The sequence below is a fragment of the Ranitomeya imitator genome, chromosome 3, assembly GCF_032444005.1.
Source record: "Ranitomeya imitator isolate aRanImi1 chromosome 3, aRanImi1.pri, whole genome shotgun sequence".
Classification (NCBI taxonomy): domain Eukaryota; kingdom Metazoa; phylum Chordata; class Amphibia; order Anura; family Dendrobatidae; genus Ranitomeya; species Ranitomeya imitator.
Window position 1 is genome coordinate 249,709,504 of NC_091284.1, and position 26,418 is coordinate 249,735,921.

The window sequence follows — 26,418 nt, forward strand, 5'->3', positions numbered from 1 at the left end:
ACTATCCCATAGAATGTAAGTCCGCAAGGACAGGGTCCTCTCCCCTCTGTACCAGTCTGTCACTGTAAACGATATCTATAACTCTGTATGTAAACCCTTTCTCATGTACAGCACCATAAAATTAATGGTGCTATATAAATAATAATAATAATGTGTCCAGCATAGTGTATTACAGATTAAGTTCAACACAAAGGGAAAAGGGGAAGGGGGGCCCCAACACTAGGGAAGTGGGGAGTGGAGACCCCTAGGCAGATCTAACATCACCCTGTCTGCCCTAAGAGACCCTAAATAAGTTCCGCACCTATCGCCGAGCAGGATACCTAGTCCCTGTCATACCCTAGCGGTAAGCCCTGCTTAGAGAAAGAAGGGGTGATGCTTAGAGAAAGAAGGGGTGTTGCTGGTCTAACTTTACTAACACTAAAGACAGCTAGGATACACAAAACAAGGGGAACACTTAGTTTGAGTAGCCTCAGAGAGAAACACCGTCATACTTCAAACTCCAAAGAGGACGCTAGCCGACTGCTGCAGCTCCAAGCCTCAACAGGGAAGTGCAAATAGAAAATAACATATGCAACTCCCAGCAGGAAGTTGGGAGTTATAAACACCCTGATCCAGGTGACACTATTAAGGCCGTAAGGCTGGGGGAGGTGGCCACTAGTCTGCAAGGCCAACTGCTGAGACCTTCTGCAGCCAGATGCAATGCGTCTGTCTGCAGCCTCTGACACACCCGTGACAATACCTTTCCAATTGCTTGGGTTCAATTACTGGGACCACCACCAATCCTGAGAAGTGGGACTTTGAAGGGCTCCGTGTGAGTGGAGGGGTGGTCGATCATGCATAGTACCTCTCCATTCATTCTTATGGAATGCTGAAGACCAGTGGATTGCAGCACTTGGTTAGCTCTAGCACTGCATTTACTTTTGGTGGTGTCCTGAAGACTAAGGCTGCCGTCACACTAGCAGTATTTGGTCAGTGTTTTACATCAGTAAAAACCAGGAGTGGAACAAATAGAGGAAAAGTATGACAGAAACATATGCACCACTTCTGCATTTATCACCCACTCCTGGTTTTGGCTTACAAATACTGATGTAAAATACCATACTGACCAAATACTGCTAGTGTGATGGCTGCCTAATGGAATGCAGCGCTTCGCTATCTCCAGTGGTCCCATTAAGTGTGAATGGTGCAGCAGTGCGCATGATTGACCACCACTATTCACAAGCCCCAGTTCATGGGAAGGGTGGGGGTCTCTGGCGCACTATTTATTATTATTTCTTTTTAGAGCATCAATGATTCCATGGTGCTATACATGAGAAGGACTTATATACAGAATACAAACATAAATTGCAGTAAAAAAAAAAATGTCAGACTGGTACGGAAAGGAGAAGGCCGTGGCCTTGGGGGCTACAAGCATGCAGGATAATGGAGAAGGAGACAGTAGGCTACAGAGATTGCAGCAGCTATGGTGGTGGTGAGGTGGGTTATAGCATGCTGTAAGCTTTCATGAAGAGATGAATTTTCAAGTTCCGTCTGAAAGTTTAAAATGTGGTGGAATCGGACGTGTTGGTGCACAGAATTCCAGTTGATGGGGGATACTCAGGAGATGTTTTGGAGGCGATTGGGTGAGGAAAGTACAAGTGTGGAGGAGAGAAGTAGGTTTTGGGAGGACGGAAGATTACATATTGGAAGATATTGAGAGATTCAGAGATATATGGAGACAGATTATGGACAGCTTTGTAGGTCAGTGTTACTAGCTTGAACAGGATATGTTGTGGAATTGTGAGCCAATGAAAGGATTTTCAGGTAGACGCAGAGGAGTAGCGAGGAGAAAGGTGGATTAGTCGGGTAGCGGAGTTAATGACAGACTGGAGAGATGCAAGAGTGTGAGCAGCAGGTAGACCACATAGGAGGATATTGCAGCAGTCAAGGCAGGAGATGGTGAAGGCATGCAGTAACATTTTATTGGACTGAGGTTTGAGGAAAGGACAGATTCTGGAAATATTTTTCAGATGAAGGCGGCAGGAGGTGGCAAGAGCTTTGATGTTGTCACGATACTAGTGGATACAACTGGACACCAGTGGCTAGGTCAAAGAGACTGCAGACACAATGGTTTGAACAAGCAATATTGTATTTGGGATCTGAATGCAATATAGCATATAAGTCCAGATAAATGTTCAGTCAATCCGATAAATGGTAACAGCAGAGCTGATACTCTGCAACACAGCATGCAAAGTCACTGAGCAATGAGTGCACAAGAATGTCCAGCACTGACACAGTCTCTTGCAGAGCAGAGGAAACACACTAGCTGGCTGGAGTTCTTACTTCACTGCAGGTGTGGTCAGGCAGAAGTTTCTGAAGTCAGGTGTTCAGCAATCAGGTCAGCAGGCAGGGATCCAGACGTGCAGGTTGGCAGAGGACACCGCCATTAGGAAAGGACCAACAGGGATCGTAAGTCCAGGCTTGGGACTGCAGAGGAACAAGGTTCAAAACATAATACACAAGCAATGAAACAGAACAGGTGCTGGCTTTATATACAGCTTTGGCTGTCCCAACTTAGGGGAAGGGATCTTCATCTTTAAATTCTTTGTAGATAAAAAGACTAAATCTCCTACCTTAAATGTTGGTGTTGGTTTGCGAAATCTGTCAGCTGCATTCTTGTACCTATCTTGTGCGGAACCCAAAGTCTCTTTCAGAAGTTCAAGGTTCTGTTGAAGTGAAGAGATCCTGTCGGCAACTGCTGGTAAAGATGTGTCTACCGGTAATATGGGAAGAATGCTAGGGTGATATCCCAGGTTAGCGTAGAATGGAGACTGCTTGGTGGAGGCACTCTGGGAGTTGTTATAAGAAAATTCAGCCAATGGGAGTAGCCTTACCCAATCATCTTGCAAATGGCAAACGCAGCAGCGAAGATATTGTTCCAGTGTTTGATTGGTAAGTTCTGTCTGCCCGTTGGACTGTGGGTGGAAAGCAGAAGATATGTTAACTTCTATGCCTAATGCCGAACAAAAGCTTCGCCAAAACGTTGAAGTAAATTGAACTCCACGGTCCGAAACAACTTCATCCGGAACCCCGTGCAGAGGAAAGATGTTCTGGATAATTAGGTCAGCAGTGTCCTTCACAGAGGGTAAACCGGAACAAGGGATGAAATGGGCCACCTTGGTCAGTCGATCGACCACCACCAAAATCGCACTCTTTCCCTCGGAAAGGGGCAGTTCTACAATAAAGTCCATAGAAATGGATCCCCATGGGTGAGACGGCACCGGCAAAGGCTGTAACAGACCAGTAGTGGAGGCACGTGGGACCTTGAATTTGGCACATACCTCACAAGATGAAACGTACTTCTGAACATCCTTCCGAAAACCTGGCCACCAGAAGCGAGATAAGAATTCATGAGTCTTCTGAATTCCTCTGTGCCCTGCAACCTTAGAGTCATGAACCAATCTCAACACTCTTAACCTCACGGCTTCAGAAATGTAGAGGCGCCGTTCCCGGGTCCAAACTCCATTCCTAAAAAGAAGGCTTACCTCATCAGATGTCTGAGACAGGAAAAGATCAGAGTTGTAAGCTTCTTAGATGACCTGCAACAATTCTCGGTTATGAATGACACCTACAAAATTGCAATCAGAAAGTATGGTCTTAGGTGGAGCATCTGGAACAGCGTCAGTGGAGTACATCCGGGATAGAACATCTGCTTTTCCATTGCGAAAACCTGGTCTATAAGAGATTGTAAAATTGAATTGATTAATGAAAAGACTCTGCCGTGGGGTCAGGCATCTTGCTGACCTGATGAACTCAAGATTGCGGTGATCCGTGAGCACAATGTTTGGCTGTGAAGCTCCTTGTAGAAGATGTCTCCACTCCTTGAAGGCGACGATGATAGCCAGTAATTCTTTATTTCCTACATCGTAGTTCTTTTCGGCAGGAGAAAGTCGCTTGGAAAGAAAAGCACAAGGATGAAGTAAATTCTTCTCACCTGTTCTTTGGGACAGTATAGCCCCGATGGCACAATTTGAGGCATCTACTTCAATAATGAAGGCGAGTTCCGGGTCAGGGTGAATCAGTACTGGTGCTGACGTGAACTTGGTCTTGAGCCGAGAGAATGCTTCTTGGGCTTGAAGGGGCCAAATAAATGCTGTCTTCTTCTGTGTCAACCGGGTGATGGGCGAGACGATGTCAGAGAAGTTCTTAACAAAACATCTGTAAAAGTTAAGAAATCCAATCAAATGTTGGACCTCCTTGACGTTCTTGGGGGATTGGCCACTCCTCAATCGCCTTGATCTTGCTGTTATCCATACTCAGACCCTGTGGAGAAATTACATATCCTAAGAACTGGATCTTCAACTTGTGAAATTCGCATTTCCCCAGCTTGATGTACAGATGGTGTTCCCTCAAACGCTGCAAGACAGTCTTGACATGTTGCTGATGTTCTTCCATGGAGCTAGAAAAAAAAAAAAAATCAGAATGTCATCCAAATAGATTACGACAAAAAGATCAAGAATGTCTCTAAAAATATAATTTACTAGGTGTTGAAAAGTTGCTGGGGCATTGCAGAGTCCAAATGGCATGACCAAATACTCAAAGTGTCCATATCGAGACCTAAATGCTGTTTTCCATTCGTCTCCAGGTCTTATACGGACTAGATTGTATGCCCCGCGTAGATCCAATTTTGAAAAGACCTTGGCCTGACGAACTCTCTCGCGAAGCTCTGGAATTAATGGCAGGGGGTAGCGGTTCTTGATGGTTACCTTGTTAATTTCCCGGTAATCAACACAGGGTCTGAGGGATCCATCCTTCTTTTTAACAAAAAAGATGGGTGCACCGAATGGAGAGGACGAGGGGTGTATGAACCCCTTAGACAGGTTCTCATCGATATGTTCTTTGAGAGTCTTAAGCTCAGGACCGGACAATGGATAAATATTTCCAAAGGGAATGGTAGCAGCAAGCTGAAGCTCAATTGGGCAGTCATAACGGCGGTGTGGTGGTAATTTGTCTGCTTTCTTTTTATCGCACACATCCGAAAATTCTTTATAAAATGCCGGTAACCGTAGGTCCTATGATGGGTCACCCGAAGATGGATCAATCGAATTCCCAGAAGTTACCTCCTTAGTTGGGAAGCGCAATCTCTTTGTCTCCCAGTCAATGATGGGATTTTGAGCCTGCAACCAGGGTAAACCCAAGATAATAGGGAAATGTGGAGAGGAAATCAGAAGGAAGGGGAATTTCTCCTGGTGATCATCTCCCATGAGGACCTTCAGTGATTCAGTCTGCTGGTCTACTGGCCCTGAGGTCAAAGGGGATCCATCCACAGTCTCCATCAGAATTGAAGACACTCTTCTCTGTGATCGGATTCCAAATTCCTTAGCAAAAGAAGTGTCCATGAAGTTACTGCTGGCCCCAGAGTCTATCATGGCGGAACTGTTCACCCAACGGGAGTCAATCCAGATCTTGATAGGGAGGTAACAATGTGAGTCTTTTTTCTTATTGAAATGGTATGAAACTGCAGAAGAAAGAATAACAGCATTAACGGGTAGTACCGTTTCGGATGTAACAGTTCATATCTGAAAAGTCATAATCCGGAACAGTTGCTGCAATTTCGGGTGGCCCTGATTCGGAAGTCACGGAGTATGATTCAGAGAAGTCGCATTCTACCACAGCTGCAGTTGTCCTGCGAGAACGACTGGGGCAGTTGATAATAAAATGTCTTGACTTCCCACAGTTAAAACATAAATTCTCCTTGAAACAAAATTCCTGACATTGGTATTGTCGACCCCCGTGAATAAGTGTCTCCCCAAGGGTCTCCGACCCCTTTCCTTCCCATCATCCGAATAATGACATGAGTCTCACGTTGGATATAATTGGCCACAGCGGCCTTTATTATAAACAGACAAACATTTAACCATAACATGATCCGGGAAGGGGTCCTTGAAGCTAAAAGTCTGGTGTTAACCATAGTATAAACAAGTGGACAAGAGACCAACCGTAGATTACTCTCAGCCGTTACCCCACAGGCTCGAGAGCACCAAAATACCCCAAAGGGTTACCCTTGTCCACTTCAAACTTAGGAATCTGGCCCACCGTTACCAAGATTCCCCCAAATCACCAGACCCGCAACCAAAACATATACCAACTGGAGAATCCGTATCCCGATGGACCCCCCAGGCCAATTTAGCACCAACTCCAAGGACCCCTCCCCCTGCCACCACGAGGATACTTGACCCCCTCAAGTACCCGAGACCCCACCAGCCTTAACCGCTATGGCCCGCTCAATTCCAGACTGCAGCCCGAGGGCCCACAAGTCAATGCCCACCGCGTTCAGATGAACGCCATCACCCAAAAGATATTGGTCACCACCACGCTCCAACTCAAAATGACACACGGAAAAACCCCCATTCCGTGCGACAAAACCAGACGGCACGATTCACCTTGATGCGGGCCTTATTAATCTTGTCCACCGACCTAGCGTGCCTCCAGGATTTCCGTGGAACGATCTCAGCCCACACGATAGACATGTCCCGAAAAGAAACCCATAGCTGTAGCAAGTCAAGTTTAATGTCCTAGATCAACTCACGACAATGACGAACTCCCAAGTCGTTTCCCCCAACGTGTAATACCAAAATGTCGGGAGGCCTGTCCAACCGCACGCCGTTGTGTACCTCCTCCAGGACTCTATTCCAACCTAAGCCCCGAAACCCCAAAAACCTGATGACGGCCACGTCCCTGGAAAAGCCGAGCTGTCTTCCATCCCTTCGGACATCTGCTCGCTTTGCGCCCCAGTACATGTAAGAGTGGCCGACAATCCACACCAACAGCGAGGATGAACCTGAAAAACAAAAACAACTTAGGCACGCGCCGACAACGAGTACAATGACCGACAGTCACCAGCCTCTCAGGGCCTCACGTAACTCCGATAACGACCAGACTCCCACCGTCCTATCCTCTGTACCACCGCAGGAGCCAAACCACTCCGCGCCGCCTCCGTAGCGGCCCCGATCCGAAAAGAATGTGAGGCGAACCTGGAAGAATCCACACCAATGGCCTCCAAAGACTGCCGAAAAACCGCTACAAACTGGTATTTAGACAGAAAAGACCCGTCCTTATGACGTAACAAAGGCCCATCACCCCACGGGTGGAGCCTATCAAAATCCTGCCAGCAACGGACAGAACACATAACGGACCCGGGAACGGCGCCCAAAACCACACTTTTACCCCTTCCCGTCTGATCCGTCTTAGACTTCCGAATCCAAAACTGCAATGACCCCTCGGAAACAAAAAAGTCCCTCGCCCAAAGGCCCCCTTGACGAACTGTAGTGGGAGACACCAACTCCCCCACCCTCAAGGCCCAATAAAAAGCCAACGAGAAAGCCAAGCGAAATAGCGCAACCTCAAAACCGGAAACACATATATCGCCCAGACGTTCCCCCAACCGCTCTAACATCTCAAAAGACATCGGGCGCCTGCAATTGCCACAGCTACCTGATCTTCTCAACCCCCTCGCAGCTTGCTTTACCAAAAAGGACTTCGTCACGTCCTGCAGGCCCTGGAGCCTGAAACCAAAAGCTAAAGCCGCTATCGTCCTATCAACGTTTGCCACTGACCATCCCTGGTCCGCCCCGTGCCTCAACCACAACAACAACGCCCCCACTTGCTCCCGACCAGTACCTGCAACGCCACAAGATGCCAACCAGCTCTCCCAGGAACTCCATACCGCCTGATAACACGAGCACGTACTCGGCGCCAAGGACGCTTGAATTAAAGGGTCTGCAGCCCGGACACCACACTCCAAAGCTCCGCTGGGCATTCCCGCCCAGTCTCCTCGGCCTCCGGAGCCAGCGACAGAAAACGCTCACGCTGGAAACGAGACAGAGAATCGGCAATGCAGTTATTAACACCAGGCACGTATGATGCTGTGAAATAAGCATTCAAAGATAAACAAGACAAAACCAACTGCCGAAAAACTCTGACTACGGGGGCGACACTGTCGTCAGACTGTTAATGGCACACACGACCGCCATATTATCACAATTAAAGCGCACCCTTTTGTTTCGAAAATCGTCGCCCCAAAGCTGCACCGCCACCAAAATCGGAAAAATCTCTAACAAAGTAATGTTCCGTACCAATCCTGTTTCAAACCAAGCTTCCGGCCACCTAGCAGCACACCAACGGCCACCGAAAAAAGGCCCCAAATCCAATACCGCCTGACGCGTCGGTAAACAAATCCAAATCCACGTTACCCACTGCTTCCTCCATCAACAATGAACGCCCATTGTAACAAGACAAAAAACGATCCCAAACCTCCAAGTCGGCCTTGTGTTCAGAAGACAAACGATCAAAATGATGTGGGGCGCTAATCCCGGCCGTAGCGCTAGCCAATCTACGTTATTAAAAATCCTCCCCATTGGGATAATTCGGCATGCAAAATTCAATTTTCCCAAAAGCGACTGCACCTCTCGCAGCGGCAATTTCTTCACACGTCTAGCACGGGCAACCTTCTCTCTCAAACCCAACACCTTGTCAACTGGCAACCTAAACTCCCACTTCACGGAGTCGATAACAATACCCAAAAAAGACAGACTCATGCACGGACCCTCAGTCTTGCCCGGTGCAAGCGGGACCCCAATACGCTCAGCAACCCAAACAACCGTCCTCAACAGGACCTCACAACATTGAGACTGATCAGGGCCTATGCACAAGAAGTCATCCAAGTAATGAATCACCGAGTCCAAACCGGACACATCCCGCACCGCCCACTCCAGAAAGGAACTGAAAGCCTCAAAATAAGCGCACGACAGCGAACAGCCCATCGGCAAACAACAGTCAACATGAAACCCGCCTTCCCTATAACAGCCTAACAACCGTACACTATCGGGGTGAATCGGCAGTAAACGAAAGGTCGACTCAATGTCGGTCTTAGCCAACAAAGCCCCTCTACCACAACTGCGCACCCACCTGGCTGCCTCATCAAACGACGTATACACCACCGAACAAAGCTCAGGATCGATCCCATCATTCACGGACCTCCCTTTCGGGTAGGACACAGGCTGTCCAGCCGCGAATTGACGCAGGATTTAAACCACGCTTCGCTAATTGGTCGCGCCCGGCCGGCTGCGACCAATCAGCGATATTGGCACAAGATTTAAACACCACTTCGGTCATTGGTCGTGGCCGGCCGAGACCAATCAGCGATATTGGCGTGGTATTTAAACACCGCTTTGGTCATTGGTCGTGCCCGGTCACGACCAATCAGCGACAGGCGCAGTCTGGCCGCTAATTGGCGCCAGATTTGAACCACGCTTTGGTGATCGGCCAGCCGGGCGCGACAAATCAGCGATATTGGCGCGGAATTCAACCCCCACTCACAGCGTGACGTACATACATACGGTAGATACATATTCTAGAATACCCGATGCATTAGAATCGGGCCACCAGCTAGTATATATATATATATATATATATATATATATTGGAAAAAATCAGTTTATATTCTCCTTTTTCCAACTTGTTATATAAAAACATTTAGACAATAAAAATACTTATTTGGTATTAAAATATCACTTTGTTTATTGTAAACACTGTACTAAAAAGCTGCACGATCACCAAAATAGCACCAAAAACAACAAAAAAGCCAAATCCTCCCACATCTGCATCAACGGAAAAATAATAAAGTCACAAGTCTCAGAATATGGAAACACGAAACAAATATTTTCAAAAAAGCATGTTTATTTTTATTTTGTCAAAGCAGTAAGATCTGAAATGATACATAAAAACAATAGTTGAATGCTTCTTATTTCTTTTTCAGTTCTCTCATTTTTTTTTACAAAAGTTTTTATATATTTTATTAAAAAATTCAATTTGTCTGGCAAAAAAACACTAATATATATATATATATATATATATATATATATATATATATATATATATATATATATATATATATATATATATATATATATACACACAGTATATATACAGGTCCTTCTCAAAAAATTAGCATATAGTGTAAAATTTCATTATTTACCATAATGTAATGATTACAATTAAACTTTCATATATTATAGATTCATTATCCACCAACTGAAATTTGTCAGGTCTTTTATTGTTTTAATACTGATGATTTTGGCATACAACTCCTGATAACCCAAAAAACCTGTCTCAATAAATTAGCATATTTCACCCATCCAATCAAATAAAAGTGTTTTTTAATAACAAACAAAAAAACCATCAAATAATAATGTTCAGTTATGCACTCAATACTTGGTCGGGAATCCTTTGGCAGAAATGACTGCTTCAATGCGGCGTGGCATGGAGGCAATCAGCCTGTGACACTGCTGAGATGTTATGGAGGCCCAGGATGCTTCAATAGCGGCCTTAAGCTCATCCAGAGTGTTGGGTCTTGCGTCTCTCAACTTTCTCTTCACAATATCCCACAGATTCTCTATGGGGTTCAGGTCAGGAGAGTTGGCAGGCCAATTGAGCACAGTAATACCATGGTCAGTAAACCATTTACCAGTGGTTTTGGCACTGTGAGCAGGTGCCAGGTCGTGCTGAAAAATGAAATCTTCATCTCCATAAAGCATTTCAGCCGATGGAAGCATGAAGTGCTCCAAAATCTCCTGATAGCTAGCTGCATTGACCCTGCCTTTGATGAAACACAGTGGACCAACACCATCACTGACTGTGGGTACTTGACACTGGACTTCAGGCATTTTGGCATTTCCTTCTCCCCAGTCTTCCTCCAGACTCTGGCACCTTGATTTCCGAATGACATGCAAAATTTGCTTTCATCAGAAAAAAGTACTTGGGACCACTTAGCAACAGTCCAGTGCTGCTTCTCTGTAGCCCAGGTCAGGCGCCTCTGCCGCTGTTTATGGTTCAAAAGTGGCTTTACCTGGGGAATGCGGCACCTGTAGCCCATTTCCTGCACACGCCTGTGCACGGTGGCTATGGATGTTTCCACACCAGACTCAGTCCACTGCTTCCTCAGGTTCCCCAAGGTCTGGAATCGGTCCTTCTCCACAATCTTCCTCAGGGTCCGGTCTCCTCTTCTCGTTGTACAGCGTTTTCTGCCACATTGTTTCCTTCCAACAGACTTACCATTGAGGTGCCTTAATACAGCACTCTGGGAACAGCCTATTTGTTGAGAAATTTCTTTCTGGGTCTTACCCTCTTGCTTGAGGGTGTCAATGATGGCCTTCTTGACATCTGTCAGGTCGCTAGTCTTACCCATGATGGGGGTTTTGAGTAATGAACCAGGCAGGGAGTTTATAAAAGCCTCAGGTATCTTTTGCATGTGTTTAGAGTTAATTAGTTGATTCAGAAGATTAGGGTAATAGGTCGTTTAGAGAACCTTTTCTTGATATGCTAATTTATTGAGACAGGTTTTTTGGGTTATCAGGAGTTGTATGCCAAAATCATCAGTATTAAAACAATAAAAGACCTGACAAATTTCAGTTGGTGGATAATGATTCTATAATATATGAAAGTTTAATTGTAATCATTACATTATGGTAAATAATGAAATTTTACACTATATGCTAATTTTTTGAGAAGGACCTGTATATATATAGATATATATAGATATAAATATCTATAATATAATGCTGGGAGCGTCACTCTGTCCGAAGCCTTTATAGACTGCGCAGGCGCGACACTCCTAGCATTACATTATAGAGTGTCAGGGAAAAAAAATGGCGCCGGAAGGCGCGGACTGCCGGGAGCAGGGGGTCGGGAGCAGGGGGACACCGTGCACATATTTGCGCCCTGATTATGCTGTGGCACTTCATGCCACAGCAATTTGTTACTTACGCCACCTGATTCCTTTCCGCCGCCATTTTCTTGGTCCTGCTGCCGGAAGCGGCGCCTGCGCAGTCCGCGCTTTCCGGCGCCATTTTCTTGAAGACACACTGCAGTGTGTCTTCAAGAAAATGGCGCCGGAAAGCGCGGACTGCGCAGGCGCCGATTCCGCCAGCAGGAGGACCAAGAAAATGGCGGCGGAAAGGAATCAGGTGGCGCAAGTAACAAATTGCTGTGGCATGAGACTGTGGCACTTCATGCCACAGCTATTTGTTACTTACGCCCCCTGATACGGGGCATATATTATGGAGCATCTTATGGAGCAGCGTATGGGGCATATGGATGGGAGCAGCAAATTAAAGAACGGTGGTGCAGGATGGGAGCAGCACATGACAGAACGGGGGCACAGGATGGGAGCAGCACATGACAGAATAGGGCAGCACATGACAGAGCGGGGGTGCAGAATGGCAGCAGCACATGACAGAACGGGGGTGCAAGATGGAAGCAGCACATGACAGAACGGGGGCGCAGGATGGGAGCAGCACATGACAGAACGGGGGCGCAGGATGGGAGCAGCACATGACAGAACGGGGGCGCAGGATGGGAGCAGCACATGACAGAACGGGGGCGCAGGATGGGAGCAGCACATGACAGAACGGGGGCGCAGGATGGGAGCAGCACATGACAGGATGGGGCGCAGGATGGGAGCAGCAAATGACAGAATGGAGGCGCAGAATGGGTGCAGCACATGTCAGAATGGGGGCGCAGGATGGGAACAAAACATGACAGAATGGGGGCGCAGGATGGAGCAGCACATGTCAGAATGGGGGCGCTGGATGGGTGCAGCACATGACAGGATGGGAGAGCAGGATGGGAGCAGCATATGACAGAACGGGGGCGCAGGATGGGAGCAGCACATGACAGGATGGGGGCGCAGGATGGGAGCAGCAAATGACAGAATGGAGGCGCAGGATGGGAGCAGCACATGACAGAACGGGGGAGCAAGATGGGAACAGCACATGACAGAATGGGGGCGCAGGATGGAGCAGCACATGTCAGAATGGGGGCGCAGGATGGGTGCAGCACATGACAGGATGGGGGCGCAGGATGGAGCAGCACATACCAGGATGGAGACCATATACCAATATAAATGCTCGCCACCCGGGCATAGAACGGGTTTAATAGCTAGTCTATATATATAATTGTCTAAGGGTCACTTCCGTCTGTCTGTGTGTCCTTCTGTCACAGTTATTCGTTCGCTGATTGGTCTCGGCAGCTTCCTGCCATGGCTGCCGCGACCAATCAGCGACGGGCACAGTCCGATTAGTCCCTCCCCTACTCCCCTGCACTCACTGCCCGGCGCCCACTCCGTAATCCCCTCCACTCACCGCTCACACAGGGTTAATGGCAGCGGTAACGGCCTGCGGTGTAACGCACTCCGTTACCGCTGCTATTAACCCTGTGTGTCCCCAACTATTTACTATTGATGCTGCCTATGCAGCATCAATAGTAAAAATAGGTCATGTTAAAAATAATTTAAAAAAAAACCTGCTATACTCACCCTCTGCCGCCTTTCCCGCTCCTCGCCACGCTCCCAGGACCGCTCCATTGCAAGCGGCAGCTTCCGCTCCCGTCCCAGCGCTGGTGTGCGACAAGGACCTGCCGTGACGTCACGGTCATGTGACCGCGACGTCATCATAGGTCCTGCTCACACCAGCCCTGGGACCGCAAGCTGCCGCTTGCAATGGAGCGATCCCGGGAGCGTGGCAAGGAGCGAGAAAGGCGGCGGATGGAAAGTATAGCAGGACTTCCAACGGGCCTTCGGAAGGTGAGTATATGTTTATTTATTTTTTTAAGTCTCTATACTACGTGGCTCTGTGCTGGGCAATATACTACGTGACTGGGTAATATACTACGTGGCTCTGCTATATACTACATCGATCTGTGCTGTATACTATGTGGCTGGGCAATATACTACGTGGCTCTGCTATATACTACGTGACTGCGCAATATACTATGTGGCTGGGCAATATACTACGTGGCTGGGCAATATACTACGTGGCTCTGCTATATACTACGTCGATCTGTGCTGTATACTATGTGGCTGGGCAATATACTACGTGGCTCTGCTATATACTACGTGACTGGGCAATATACTACGTGACTGGGCAATATACTACGTGGCTCTGCTATATACTGCGTAACTGTGCAATATACTATGTGACTGGGCAATATACCGTACTACGTGGGCTGTGCTATATACTATGTGGCTGGGCAATACGTCACTGGGCAATATACTACGTGGCTGTGCAATATACTACGTGGCTGGGCAATATACTACATCGCTGGGCAATATACTACATGACTGGGCAATATACTACGTGGCTGGGCAATATACTACGTGACTGGGCAATATACTACGTGACTGGGCAATATACTACGTCGCTGGGCAATATACTACATTGCTGGGCAATATACTACGTGGCTGGGCAATATACTACGTGACTGGGCACTATACTACGTAGCTGGGCAATATACTACGTGACTGTACAATATACTACGTGGCTGGGCAATATACTACGTGGCTGGGCAATATACTACGTGGCTGGGCAATATACTATGTGGCTGGGCAATATGCTATGTGGCTGGGCAATATACTACGTGGCTGGGCAATATACTACGTGGCTGGGCAATTTACTACATCGCTGGGCAATATACTACGTAGACATGCATATTCTAGAATACCCGATGTGTTTGAATCGGGCCACCATCTAGTATAGCTCTATATATGTATAAAATATGTCTAAGGCTACGTTCACACTAGCGTTCGGCTAGTGCGCGTCGCGCTAGCGTCGGGCGACGCAGCGGCGACGCACGCGTCATGCGCCCCTATGTTTAACATGGGGGACGCATGCGTTTTTGCTTGTTGCGTTTTCCGACACGTGCGTCTTTTTTGACGCTAGTGTCGACCAAGAAAACGCAACAAGTTGCATTTTTCTTGCGTCCGATTTTCGTCAAAAAACGACGCACGCGTCGAAAAACGCAGCGTTTTTTGCGTGCGTTTGCACGCGTTTTTCGGTGCGTTGTGCGTCGCGTTGCCGACGCAGCGGCGCACAACGCTAGTGTGAACGTAGCCTAAGGCCTGTCTCACACGTCCAGATAATTCCGGTACCGGAAAAATCGGTACCGGAATTATCCGTGTCCGTGTGCCGGTGCGTTTCTGTGGCACATCAGTGTGGCACACGTGTGCCCACTGGGTAGCACACGCACCGTGCAGAAGACAGCACTAAAGTTTAGCGCTGTCCCCTGCATCTGGTGCTGAAGCCGCGATTCATATCTTCCCTGCAGCAGCGTTTGCTGTAGAGAAGATATGAATAATCGTGTTTAAAATAAAGATCTATGTGCCCCCGGCCTCCCACCCCCTGTGCGCTTCCCTGCTGTTATTAAAATACTCACCTGGCTTCCTCGCTGGCGCTGCTTCCTGTCCTGGCCGCATCTTCTACTGTATGAGCGGTCACGTGGGGCCGCTCATTTACAGTAATGAATATGCGGCTCCACCCCTATGGGAGGTGGAGCCGCATATTCATGATTGTAATAGGCGGCCCCACGTGACCGCATACAGGAGAAGGTGCGGCCAGGACAGGAAGCAGCGCCAGCGAGGAAGCCAGGTGAGTATTTTAATAACAGCGGGGGGGGGGGGGGGAAGGCGCACAGGGGGGGTGAGGGCGGGGGGCACATGGAGCTTTATTTTAAACACGATTATTCATATCTTCTCTACAGCAAACGCTGCTGCAGGGAAGATATGAATGGCGGCGTCAGCACCAGTGGGGGGGACAGCGCTTACAGTAGCGCTGTCTCCTGCACGGCACACGGACTGCACACGGACAACGTCCGTGTGCGGTACGTGTTTTACACGGACTCATTGACTTTAATGGGTCCGTGTAATCCGTGCGCTCCCATGAACACTGAGATGTCTGCACAGATGCATTGATTTCACTGTGTCTAGGTGTGTCAGTGGCTCCGGTACGTGAGGAAACTGTCACCTCATGTACCGGAGCCACTGACCTGTGAAACCGGCCTAATGTAGTAGAGATGAAAAATGAAATGAAAACAATGAACCCCACCCCCAGCGCCCAAGGGGCTAATGTCCCCCACAGGAGAGAGAATTCACCTGACACCAGATGTGGGCGGTGCCTCAGACTTCACACGTGAGCAGCACATAAACATTGTCCTTGCCGGGCAGACCAATCACAAGTGACCACTCATGAAAAGACCAATCAGAGGCGAACTGCCGAGCTCGGCACCTGCTTAGCCAGAATGTTGACTGTGGGCAGAGCGCAGCAGGGCGCTGTTCGAGTGTTGACCAATAGAGTTAGAGGCGCAGGAAGAGTGACGTCTTCTTGAACCAATCAGCAGCCAGCCGTAGTGTACCTGTCAGTGTGCTGGCTGCGGCTCAGGAGAGCTGCCTAGTGATGGCTTTCCTTGCAGGGACGGGGCTGCGGGCGCTTGTGTTTCTGGTCTCCGTGTGGACCGCGCGGGCTCTGCTTCCCTCTGGACAGCTGGATGGCCGCTCTGTGGTGTGGCGGCGTGATGCGCCATGGCTCTCCCGGGTGCGGAGGAGCGCAGCGCCCGACACGTCGCCTGGCACCGATGGGACCTGCCACCAGCCCATGGCCGTGCAGGAAGTCCTTAGGAACGAAACGCACCCGGTAAGGCAGGGGGAGGGGAATTGGTGGGGTGGCAGGCTGTGAAGGTTATCTGCAGAGCCCAGCTGTAAGGGCATCGATGGCACAGACACGGCTATGGTGGGCACAGGAATGGCATCACAGGGGGCAGTGTGTATAATATGTGTGCTGCCTGCAGGGGGCAGTATGTATAATATGTGTGCTGCCTGCAGGGGGCACTGTATAATATGTGTGCTGCCTGCAGGGGGCACTGTATAATGTGTGCATTGCTGACTGCAGGGGGCACTGTATAATATGTGTGCTGCCTGCAGGGGGCACTGTATAATATGTGTGCTGCCTGCAGGGGGCACTGTATAATGTGTGTGCTGCCTGCGGGGGGGCACTGTATAATATGTGTGCTGCCTGCGGGGGGGCACTGTATAATATGTGTGCTGCCTGCAGGGGGCACTGTATAATATGTGTGCTGCCTGCAGGGGGCACTGTATAATATGTGTGCTGCCTGCAGGGGGCACTGTATAATGTGTGTGCTGCCTGCAGGGGGCACTGTATAATATGTGTGCTGCCTGTGGGGGGGGGGGGGCATTGTATAATATGTGTGCTGCCTGCGGGGGGGCACTGTATAATATGTGTGCTGCCTGCGGGGGGGCACTGTATAATATGTGTGCTGCCTGCGGGGGGGCACTGTATAATATGTGCTGACTGCAGGGGGCAGTATGTATACTATGTGTGCTGCCTGCGGGAGGGGGGCACTGTATAATATGCATGCTGCCTGTGGGGGGGGGGGGGGGGGTAGGGCACTGTATAATATGTGTGCTGCCTGCAGGGGGCACTGTATAATGTGTGCTGACTGCAGGGGGCAGTATGTATACTATGTGTGCTGCCTGTGGGGGGGGGGGTAGGGCACTGTATAATATGTGTGCTGCCTGTGGGGGGGGGGGGTAGGGCACTGTATAATATGTGTGCTGCCTGCGGGGGGGCACTGTATAATATGTGTGCTGCCTGCAGGGGGCACTGTATAATATGTGTGCTGCCTGCAGGGGGCACTGTATAATATGTGTGCTGCCTGCAGGGGGCACTGTATAATGTGTGCTGACTGCAGGGGGCAGTATGTATACTATGTGTGCTGCCTGTGGGGGGGCACTGTATAATATGTGTGCTGCCTGCGGGGGGGGGGCAGTATGTATAATATGTGTGCTGCCTGCAGGGGGCAGTATGTATAATATGTGTGCTGCCTGCAGGGGGCACTGTATAACATGTGTGCTGCCTGTGTTAGGGGGGCACTGTATAATATGTGTGCTGCCTGTGGGGGGGGGGGCACTGTATAATATGTGTGCTGCCTGGGGGGGGCAGTATGTATAATATGTGTGCTGCCTGCAGGGGGCAGTATGTATAATATGTGTGCTGCCTGCGGGGGGGCACTGTATAATATGTGTGCTGCCTGCGGGAGGGCACTGTATAATATGTGTGCTGCCTGCGGGGGGGGCCACTGTATAATATGCGTGCTGCCTGTGGGGGGGGCACTGTATAATATGCGTGCTGCCTGTGGGGGGGGGGCATTGTATAATATGTGTGCTGCCTGTGGGGGGGCACTGTATAATATGTGTGCTGCCTGCGGGGGGGCACTGTATAATATGTGTGCTGCCTGCGGGGGGGCACTGTATAATATGTGTGCTGCCTGCGGGGGGGCACTGTATAATATGTGTGCTGCCTGCGGGGGGGCACTGTATAATATGTGTGCTGCCTGCGGGGGGCACTGTATAATATGTGTGCTGCCTGCGGGGGGGCACTGTATAATATGTGTGCTGCCTGCGGGGGGGCACTGTATAATATGTGTGCTGCCTGCGGGGGGCACTGTATAATATGTGTGCTGCCTGCGGGGGGGCACTGTATAATATGTGTGCTGCCTGCGGGGGGGCACTGTATAATATGTGTGCTGCCTGCGGGGGGGCACTGTATAATATGTGTGCTGCCTGCGGGGGGGCACTGTATAATATGTGTGCTGCCTGCGGGGGGCACTGTATAATATGTGTGCTGCCTGCGGGGGGGCACTGTATAATATGTGTGCTGCCTGCGGGGGGCACTGTATAATATGTGTGCTGCCCCTAAAAATGACATTTAGTGTGTGTGGCCTTCACGCCTCGCTGACCTCTAGGAGTCGCATGTCTGCAGATCAGGAGACCCCGGGCCTGTACGTGGAATAACCAGTGACCCCCATTCGCTATCACTATGACTACTCTCAGGGTTATCTCCATCTTCATAGATGGATGTTGTCAGTTAATGCTGGGAAATACTTTTGACATTTACTGCTTGGTGAAAATTTTCAGCCATTCTTGAAATATGTTAAAGGGTTTTCTGATTTAGAACATTTTATTTGTTCGATTTTTCTATCTCACCCTCCCCAGGTCCAGAGGTGAGTCCTCGGCGCTGCGCGTGGTGATAGTTGTTGTCTGCAGCGCTGATGTCGCATGTCACCTACTGGCTGCAGCGCTGATGTCGCGTGTCACCTACTGGCTGACACGTGTCACCTACTGGCTGCGGCGCTGATGTCGCGTGTCACCTACTGGCTGCGGCGCTGATGTCGCGTGTCACCTACTGGCTGCGGCGCTGATGTCGCGTGTCACCTACTGATGTCGCGTGTCACCTACTGATGTCGCGTGTCACCTACTGATGTCGCGTGTCACCTACTGATGTCGCGTGTCACCTACTGATGTCGCATGTGGTGACTGATGTCGCGTGTCACCTACTGGCTGCGGGGCTGATGTCGCGTGTCACCTACTGATGTTGCATGTGGTGACTGATGTCGCGTGTCACCTACTGGCTGCGGGGCTGATGTCGCGTGTCACCTACTGGCTGCGGCGCTCATGTCGCGTGTCACCGACTGATGTCGCGTGTCACCTACTGGCTGCGGCGCTGATGTCGCGTGTCACCTACTGATGTCGCGTGTCACCTACTGATGTCGCGTGTCACCTACTGATGTCGCGTGTCACCTACTGATGTCGCGTGTCACCTACTGATGTCGCGTGTCACCTACTGATGTCGCGTGTCACCGACTGATGTCGCGTGTCACCGACTGATGTCGCGTGTCACCTACTGGCTGCGGCGCTGATGTCGCGTGTCACCGACTGATGTCGCGTGTCACCTACTGGCTGCGGTGCTGATGTCGCGTGTCACCGACTGATGTCGCGTGTCACCTACTGGCTGCGGCGCTGATGTCGCGTGTCACCTACTGGCTGCGGCGCTGATGTCGCGTGTCACCTACTGGCTGCGGCGCTGATGTCGCGTGTCACCTACTGGCTGCGGCGCTGATGTCGCGTGTCACCTACTGGCTGCGGCGCTGATGTTGCGTGTCACCTACTGATGTTGCGTGTCACCTACTGATGTCGCGTGTCACCTACTGATGTCGCGTGTCACCTACTGATGTTGCATGTGGTGACTGATGTCGCGTGTCACCTACTGGCTGCGGCGCTGATGTCGCGTGTCACCTACTGGCTGCGGCGCTGATGTCGCGTGTCACCTACTGATGTCGCGTGTCACCTACTGATGTCGCGTGTCACCTACTGATGTCGCGTGTCACCTACTGGCTGCGGCGCTGATGTCGCGTGTCACCGACTGATGTCGCGTGTCACCTACTGGCTGCGGCGCTGATGTCGCGTGTCACCGACTGATGTCGCGTGTCACCTACTGGCTGCGGCGCTGATGTCGCGTGTCACCTACTGGCTGCGGCGCTGATGTCGCGTGTCACCGACTGATGTCGCGTGTCACCTACTGGCTGCGGCGCTGATGTCGCGTGTCACCTACTGGCTGCGGCGCTGATGTCGCGTGTCACCTACTGGCTGCGGCGCTGATGTCGCGTGTCACCTACTGGCTGCGGCGCTGATGTCGCGTGTCACCGACTGATGTCGCGTGTCACCGACTGATGTCGCGTGTCACCGACTGATGTCGCGTGTCACCGACTGATGTCGCGTGTCACCGACTGATGTCGCGTGTCACCGACTGATGTCGCGTGTCACCGACTGATGTCGCGTGTCACCGACTGATGTCGCGTGTCACCGACTGATGTCGCGTGTCACCGACTGATGTCGCGTGTCACCGACTGATGTCGCGTGTCACCGACTGATGTCGCGTGTCACCGACTGATGTCGCGTGTCACCGACTGATGTCGCATGTGGTGACTGATGTCGCGTGTCACCTACTGGCTGCGGCGCTGATGTCGCGCGTCACCTACTGATGTCGCGCGTCACCTACTGATGTCGCGCGTCACCTACTGATGTCGCGCGTCACCTACTGATGTCGCGCGTCACCTACTGATGTCGCGCGTCACCTACTGATGTCGCGCGTCACCTACTGATGTCGCGCGTCACCTACTGATGTCGCGCGTCACCTACTGATGTCGCGCGTCACCTACTGATGTCGCGCGTCACCTACTGATGTCGCGCGTCACCTACTGATGTCGCGCGTCACCTACTGATGTCGCGCGTCACCTACTGATGTCGCGCGTCACCTACTGATGTCGCGCGTCACCTACTGATGTCGCGCGTCACCTACTGATGTCGCGCGTCACCTACTGATGTCGCGCGTCACCTACTGATGTCGCGCGTCACCTACTGATGTCGCGCGTCACCTACTGATGTCGCGCGTCACCTACTGATGTCGCGCGTCACCTACTGATGTCGCGCGTCACCTACTGATGTCGCGCGTCACCTACTGATGTCGCGCGTCACCTACTGATGTCGCGCGTCACCTACTGATGTCGCGCGTCACCTACTGATGTCGCGCGTCACCTACTGATGTCGCGCGTCACCTACTGATGTCGCGCGTCACCTACTGATGTCGCGCGTCACCTACTGATGTCGCGCGTCACCTACTGATGTCGCGCGTCACCTACTGATGTCGCGCGTCACCTACTGATGTCGCGCGTCACCTACTGATGTCGCGCGTCACCTACTGATGTCGCGCGTCACCTACTGATGTCGCGCGTCACCTACTGATGTCGCGCGTCACCTACTGATGTCGCGCGTCACCTACTGATGTCGCGCGTCACCTACTGATGTCGCGCGTCACCTACTGATGTCGCGCGTCACCTACTGATGTCGCGCGTCACCTACTGATGTCGCGCGTCACCTACTGATGTCGCGCGTCACCTACTGATGTCGCGCGTCACCTACTGATGTCGCGCGTCACCTACTGATGTCGCGCGTCACCTACTGATGTCGCGCGTCACCTACTGATGTCGCGCGTCACCTACTGATGTCGCGCGTCACCTACTGATGTCGCGCGTCACCTACTGATGTCGCGCGTCACCTACTGATGTCGCGCGTCACCTACTGATGTCGCGCGTCACCTACTGATGTCGCGCGTCACCTACTGATGTCGCGCGTCACCTACTGATGTCGCGCGTCACCTACTGATGTCGCGCGTCACCTACTGATGTCGCGCGTCACCTACTGATGTCGCGCGTCACCTACTGATGTCGCGCGTCACCTACTGATGTCGCGCGTCACCTACTGATGTCGCGCGTCACCTACTGATGTCGCGCGTCACCTACTGATGTCGCGCGTCACCTACTGATGTCGCGCGTCACCTACTGATGTCGCGCGTCACCTACTGATGTCGCGCGTCACCTACTGATGTCGCGCGTCACCTACTGATGTCGCGCGTCACCTACTGATGTCGCGCGTCACCTACTGATGTCGCGCGTCACCTACTGATGTCGCGCGTCACCTACTGATGTCGCGCGTCACCTACTGATGTCGCGCGTCACCTACTGATGTCGCGCGTCACCTACTGATGTCGCGCGTCACCTACTGATGTCGCGCGTCACCTACTGATGTCGCGCGTCACCTACTGATGTCGCGCGTCACCTACTGATGTCGCGCGTCACCTACTGATGTCGCGCGTCACCTACTGATGTCGCGCGTCACCTACTGATGTCGCGCGTCACCTACTGATGTCGCGCGTCACCTACTGATGTCGCGCGTCACCTACTGATGTCGCGCGTCACCTACTGATGTCGCGCGTCACCTACTGATGTCGCGCGTCACCTACTGATGTCGCGCGTCACCTACTGATGTCGCGCGTCACCTACTGATGTCGCGCGTCACCTACTGATGTCGCGCGTCACCTACTGATGTCGCGCGTCACCTACTGATGTCGCGCGTCACCTACTGATGTCGCGCGTCACCTACTGATGTCGCGCGTCACCTACTGATGTCGCGCGTCACCTACTGATGTCGCGCGTCACCTACTGATGTCGCGCGTCACCTACTGATGTCGCGCGTCACCTACTGATGTCGCGCGTCACCTACTGATGTCGCGCGTCACCTACTGATGTCGCGCGTCACCTACTGATGTCGCGCGTCACCTACTGATGTCGCGCGTCACCTACTGATGTCGCGCGTCACCTACTGATGTCGCGCGTCACCTACTGATGTCGCGCGTCACCTACTGATGTCGCGCGTCACCTACTGATGTCGCGCGTCACCTACTGATGTCGCGCGTCACCTACTGATGTCGCGCGTCACCTACTGATGTCGCGCGTCACCTACTGATGTCGCGCGTCACCTACTGATGTCGCGCGTCACCTACTGATGTCGCGCGTCACCTACTGATGTCGCGCGTCACCTACTGATGTCGCGCGTCACCTACTGATGTCGCGCGTCACCTACTGATGTCGCGCGTCACCTACTGATGTCGCGCGTCACCTACTGATGTCGCGCGTCACCTACTGATGTCGCGCGTCACCTACTGATGTCGCGCGTCACCTACTGATGTCGCGCGTCACCTACTGATGTCGCGCGTCACCTACTGATGTCGCGCGTCACCTACTGATGTCGCGCGTCACCTACTGATGTCGCGCGTCACCTACTGATGTCGCGCGTCACCTACTGATGTCGCGCGTCACCTACTGATGTCGCGCGTCACCTACTGATGTCGCGCGTCACCTACTGATGTCGCGCGTCACCTACTGATGTCGCGCGTCACCTACTGATGTCGCGCGTCACCTACTGATGTCGCGCGTCACCTACTGATGTCGCGCGTCACCTACTGATGTCGCGCGTCACCTACTGATGTCGCGCGTCACCTACTGATGTCGCGCGTCACCTACTGATGTCGCGCGTCACCTACTGATGTCGCGCGTCACCTACTGATGTCGCGCGTCACCTACTGATGTCGCGCGTCACCTACTGATGTCGCGCGTCACCTACTGATGTCGCGCGTCACCTACTGATGTCGCGCGTCACCTACTGATGTCGCGCGTCACCTACTGATGTCGCGCGTCACCTACTGATGTCGCGCGTCACCTACTGATGTCGCGCGTCACCTACTGATGTCGCGCGTCACCTACTGATGTCGCGCGTCACCTACTGATGTCGCGCGTCACCTACTGATGTCGCGCGTCACCTACTGATGTCGCGCGTCACCTACTGATGTCGCGCGTCACCTACTGATGTCGCGCGTCACCTACTGATGTCGCGCGTCACCTACTGATGTCGCGCGTCACCTACTGATGTCGCGCGTCACCTACTGATGTCGCGCGTCACCTACTGATGTCGCGCGTCACCTACTGATGTCGCGCGTCACCTACTGATGTCGCGCGTCACCTACTGATGTCGCGCGTCACCTACTGATGTCGCGCGTCACCTACTGATGTCGCGCGTCACCTACTGATGTCGCGCGTCACCTACTGATGTCGCGCGTCACCTACTGATGTCGCGCGTCACCTACTGATGTCGCGCGTCACCTACTGATGTCGCGCGTCACCTACTGATGTCGCGCGTCACCTACTGATGTCGCGCGTCACCTACTGATGTCGCGCGTCACCGACTGATGTCGCGCGTCACCGACTGATGTCGCGCGTCACCGACTGATGTCGCGCGTCACCGACTGATGTCGCGCGTCACCGACTGATGTCGCGCGTCACCGACTGATGTCGCGCGTCACCGACTGATGTCGCGCGTCACCGACTGATGTCGCGCGTCACCGACTGATGTCGCGCGTCACCGACTGACGTCGCGCGTCACCGACTGACGTCGCGCGTCACCGACTGACGTCGCGCGTCACCGACTGACGTCGCGCGTCACCGACTGACGTCGCGCGTCACCGACTGACGTCGCGCGTCACCGACTGACGTCGCGCGTCACCGACTGACGTCGCGCGTCACCGACTGACGTCGCGCGTCACCGACTGACGTCGCGCGTCACCGACTGACGTCGCGCGTCACCGACTGACGTCGCGCGTCACCGACTGACGTCGCGCGTCACCGACTGACGTCGCGCGTCACCGACTGACGTCGCGCGTCACCGACTGACGTCGCGCGTCACCGACTGACGTCGCGCGTCACCGACTGACGTCGCGCGTCACCGACTGACGCCGCGCGTCACCGACTGACGCCGCGCGTCACCGACTGACGCCGCGCGTCACCGACTGACGCCGCGCGTCACCGACTGACGCCGCGCGTCACCGACTGACGCCGCGCGTCACCGACTGACGCCGCGCGTCACCGACTGACGCCGCGCGTCACCGACTGACGCCGCGCGTCACCGACTGACGCCGCGCGTCACCGACTGATGTGATGTGTGCTGCCTGCGGGGGGCACTGTATAATATGTGTGCTGCCCCTAAAAATGACATTTAGTGTGTGTGGCCTTCACGCCTCGCTGACCTCTAGGAGTCGCATGTCTGCAGATCAGGAGACCCCGGGCCTGTACGTGGAATAACCAGTGACCCCCATTCGCTATCACTATGACTACTCTCAGGGTTATCTCCATCTTCATAGATGGATGTTGTCAGTTAATGCTGGGAAATACTTTTGACATTTACTGCTTGGTGAAAATTTTCAGCCATTCTTGAAATATGTTAAAGGGTTTTCTGATTTAGAACATTTTATTTGTTCGATTTTTCTATCTCACCCTCCCCAGGTCCAGAGGTGAGTGCTCGGCGCTGCGCGTGGTGATAGTTGTTGTCTGCAGCGCTGATGTCGCATGTCACCTACTGGCTGCAGCGCTGATGTCGCGTGTCACCTACTGGCTGACACGTGTCACCTACTGGCTGCGGCGCTGATGTCGCGTGTCACCTACTGGCTGCGGCGCTGATGTCGCGTGTCACCTACTGGCTGCGGCGCTGATGTCACCGACTGACGGCGCGTGTCACCGACTGACGGCGCGTGTCACCGACTGACGGCGCGTGTCACCGACTGACGGCGCGTGTCACCGACTGACGGCGCGTGTCACCGACTGACGGCGCGTGTCACCGACTGACGGCGCGTGTCACCGACTGACGGCGCGTGTCACCGACTGACGGCGCGTGTCACCGACTGACGGCGCGTGTCACCGACTGACGGCGCGTGTCACCGACTGACGGCGCGTGTCACCGACTGACGGCGCGTGTCACCGACTGACGGCGCGTGTCACCGACTGACGGCGCGTGTCACCGACTGACGGCGCGTGTCACCGACTGACGGCGCGTGTCACCGACTGACGGCGCGTGTCACCGACTGGCGGCGCGTGTCACCGACTGGCTGCGGCGCTGATGTCACCGACTGGCTGCGGCGCTGATGTCGCGTGTCACCTACTGGCTGCGGCGCTGATGTCACCGACTGGCTGCGGCGCTGATGTCGCGTGTCACCTACTGGCTGCGGCGCTGATGTCGCGTGTCACCTACTGGCTGCGGCGCTGATGTCGCGTGTCACCTACTGGCTGCGGCGCTGATGTCGCGTGTCACCTACTGGCTGCGGCGTTGATGTCGCGTGTCACCTACTGGCTGCGGCGTTGATGTCGCGTGTCACCTACTGGCTGCGGCGTTGATGTCGCATGTCGCCTATTAGCTGTAGCGCTTTGGATGTGATATCAGCGCTGCGGACAATAACGGACACCAGGAGCAGCGCTGAGGACTCATCTCTGGACCTGGGGAGGGTGAGTAAGGTTTATTATTTTAAATAAAATGCT

General features: G+C 52.5%; 1 protein-coding gene and 1 long non-coding RNA gene across 2 annotated transcripts in view; one reads left to right on the forward strand and one right to left on the reverse strand.

Annotated features, from left to right (window-relative positions):
• Positions 1 to 2,879: 2,879 nt before the first annotated feature.
• LOC138672029 (uncharacterized) lies at positions 2,880 to 5,480 on the reverse strand. The gene is made up of 3 exons (XR_011319539.1): positions 4,746 to 5,480; positions 3,321 to 4,438; positions 2,880 to 3,214 (listed from the first exon to the last, which is right to left on the reverse strand). It is a non-coding gene; the product is annotated as an uncharacterized lncRNA (long non-coding RNA).
• Positions 5,481 to 16,122: 10,642 nt separating this feature from the next.
• The window catches only part of SORT1 (sortilin 1), an 88,263-nt gene continuing 77,967 nt past the window's right edge, over positions 16,123 to 26,418 (forward strand). The window contains exon 1 of the mRNA XM_069756349.1: positions 16,123 to 16,499. Coding sequence (XP_069612450.1) covers positions 16,263 to 16,499 — 237 coding nt within the window. The 5' untranslated portion in view covers positions 16,123 to 16,262. The remainder of the gene's footprint in view (positions 16,500 to 26,418) is intronic.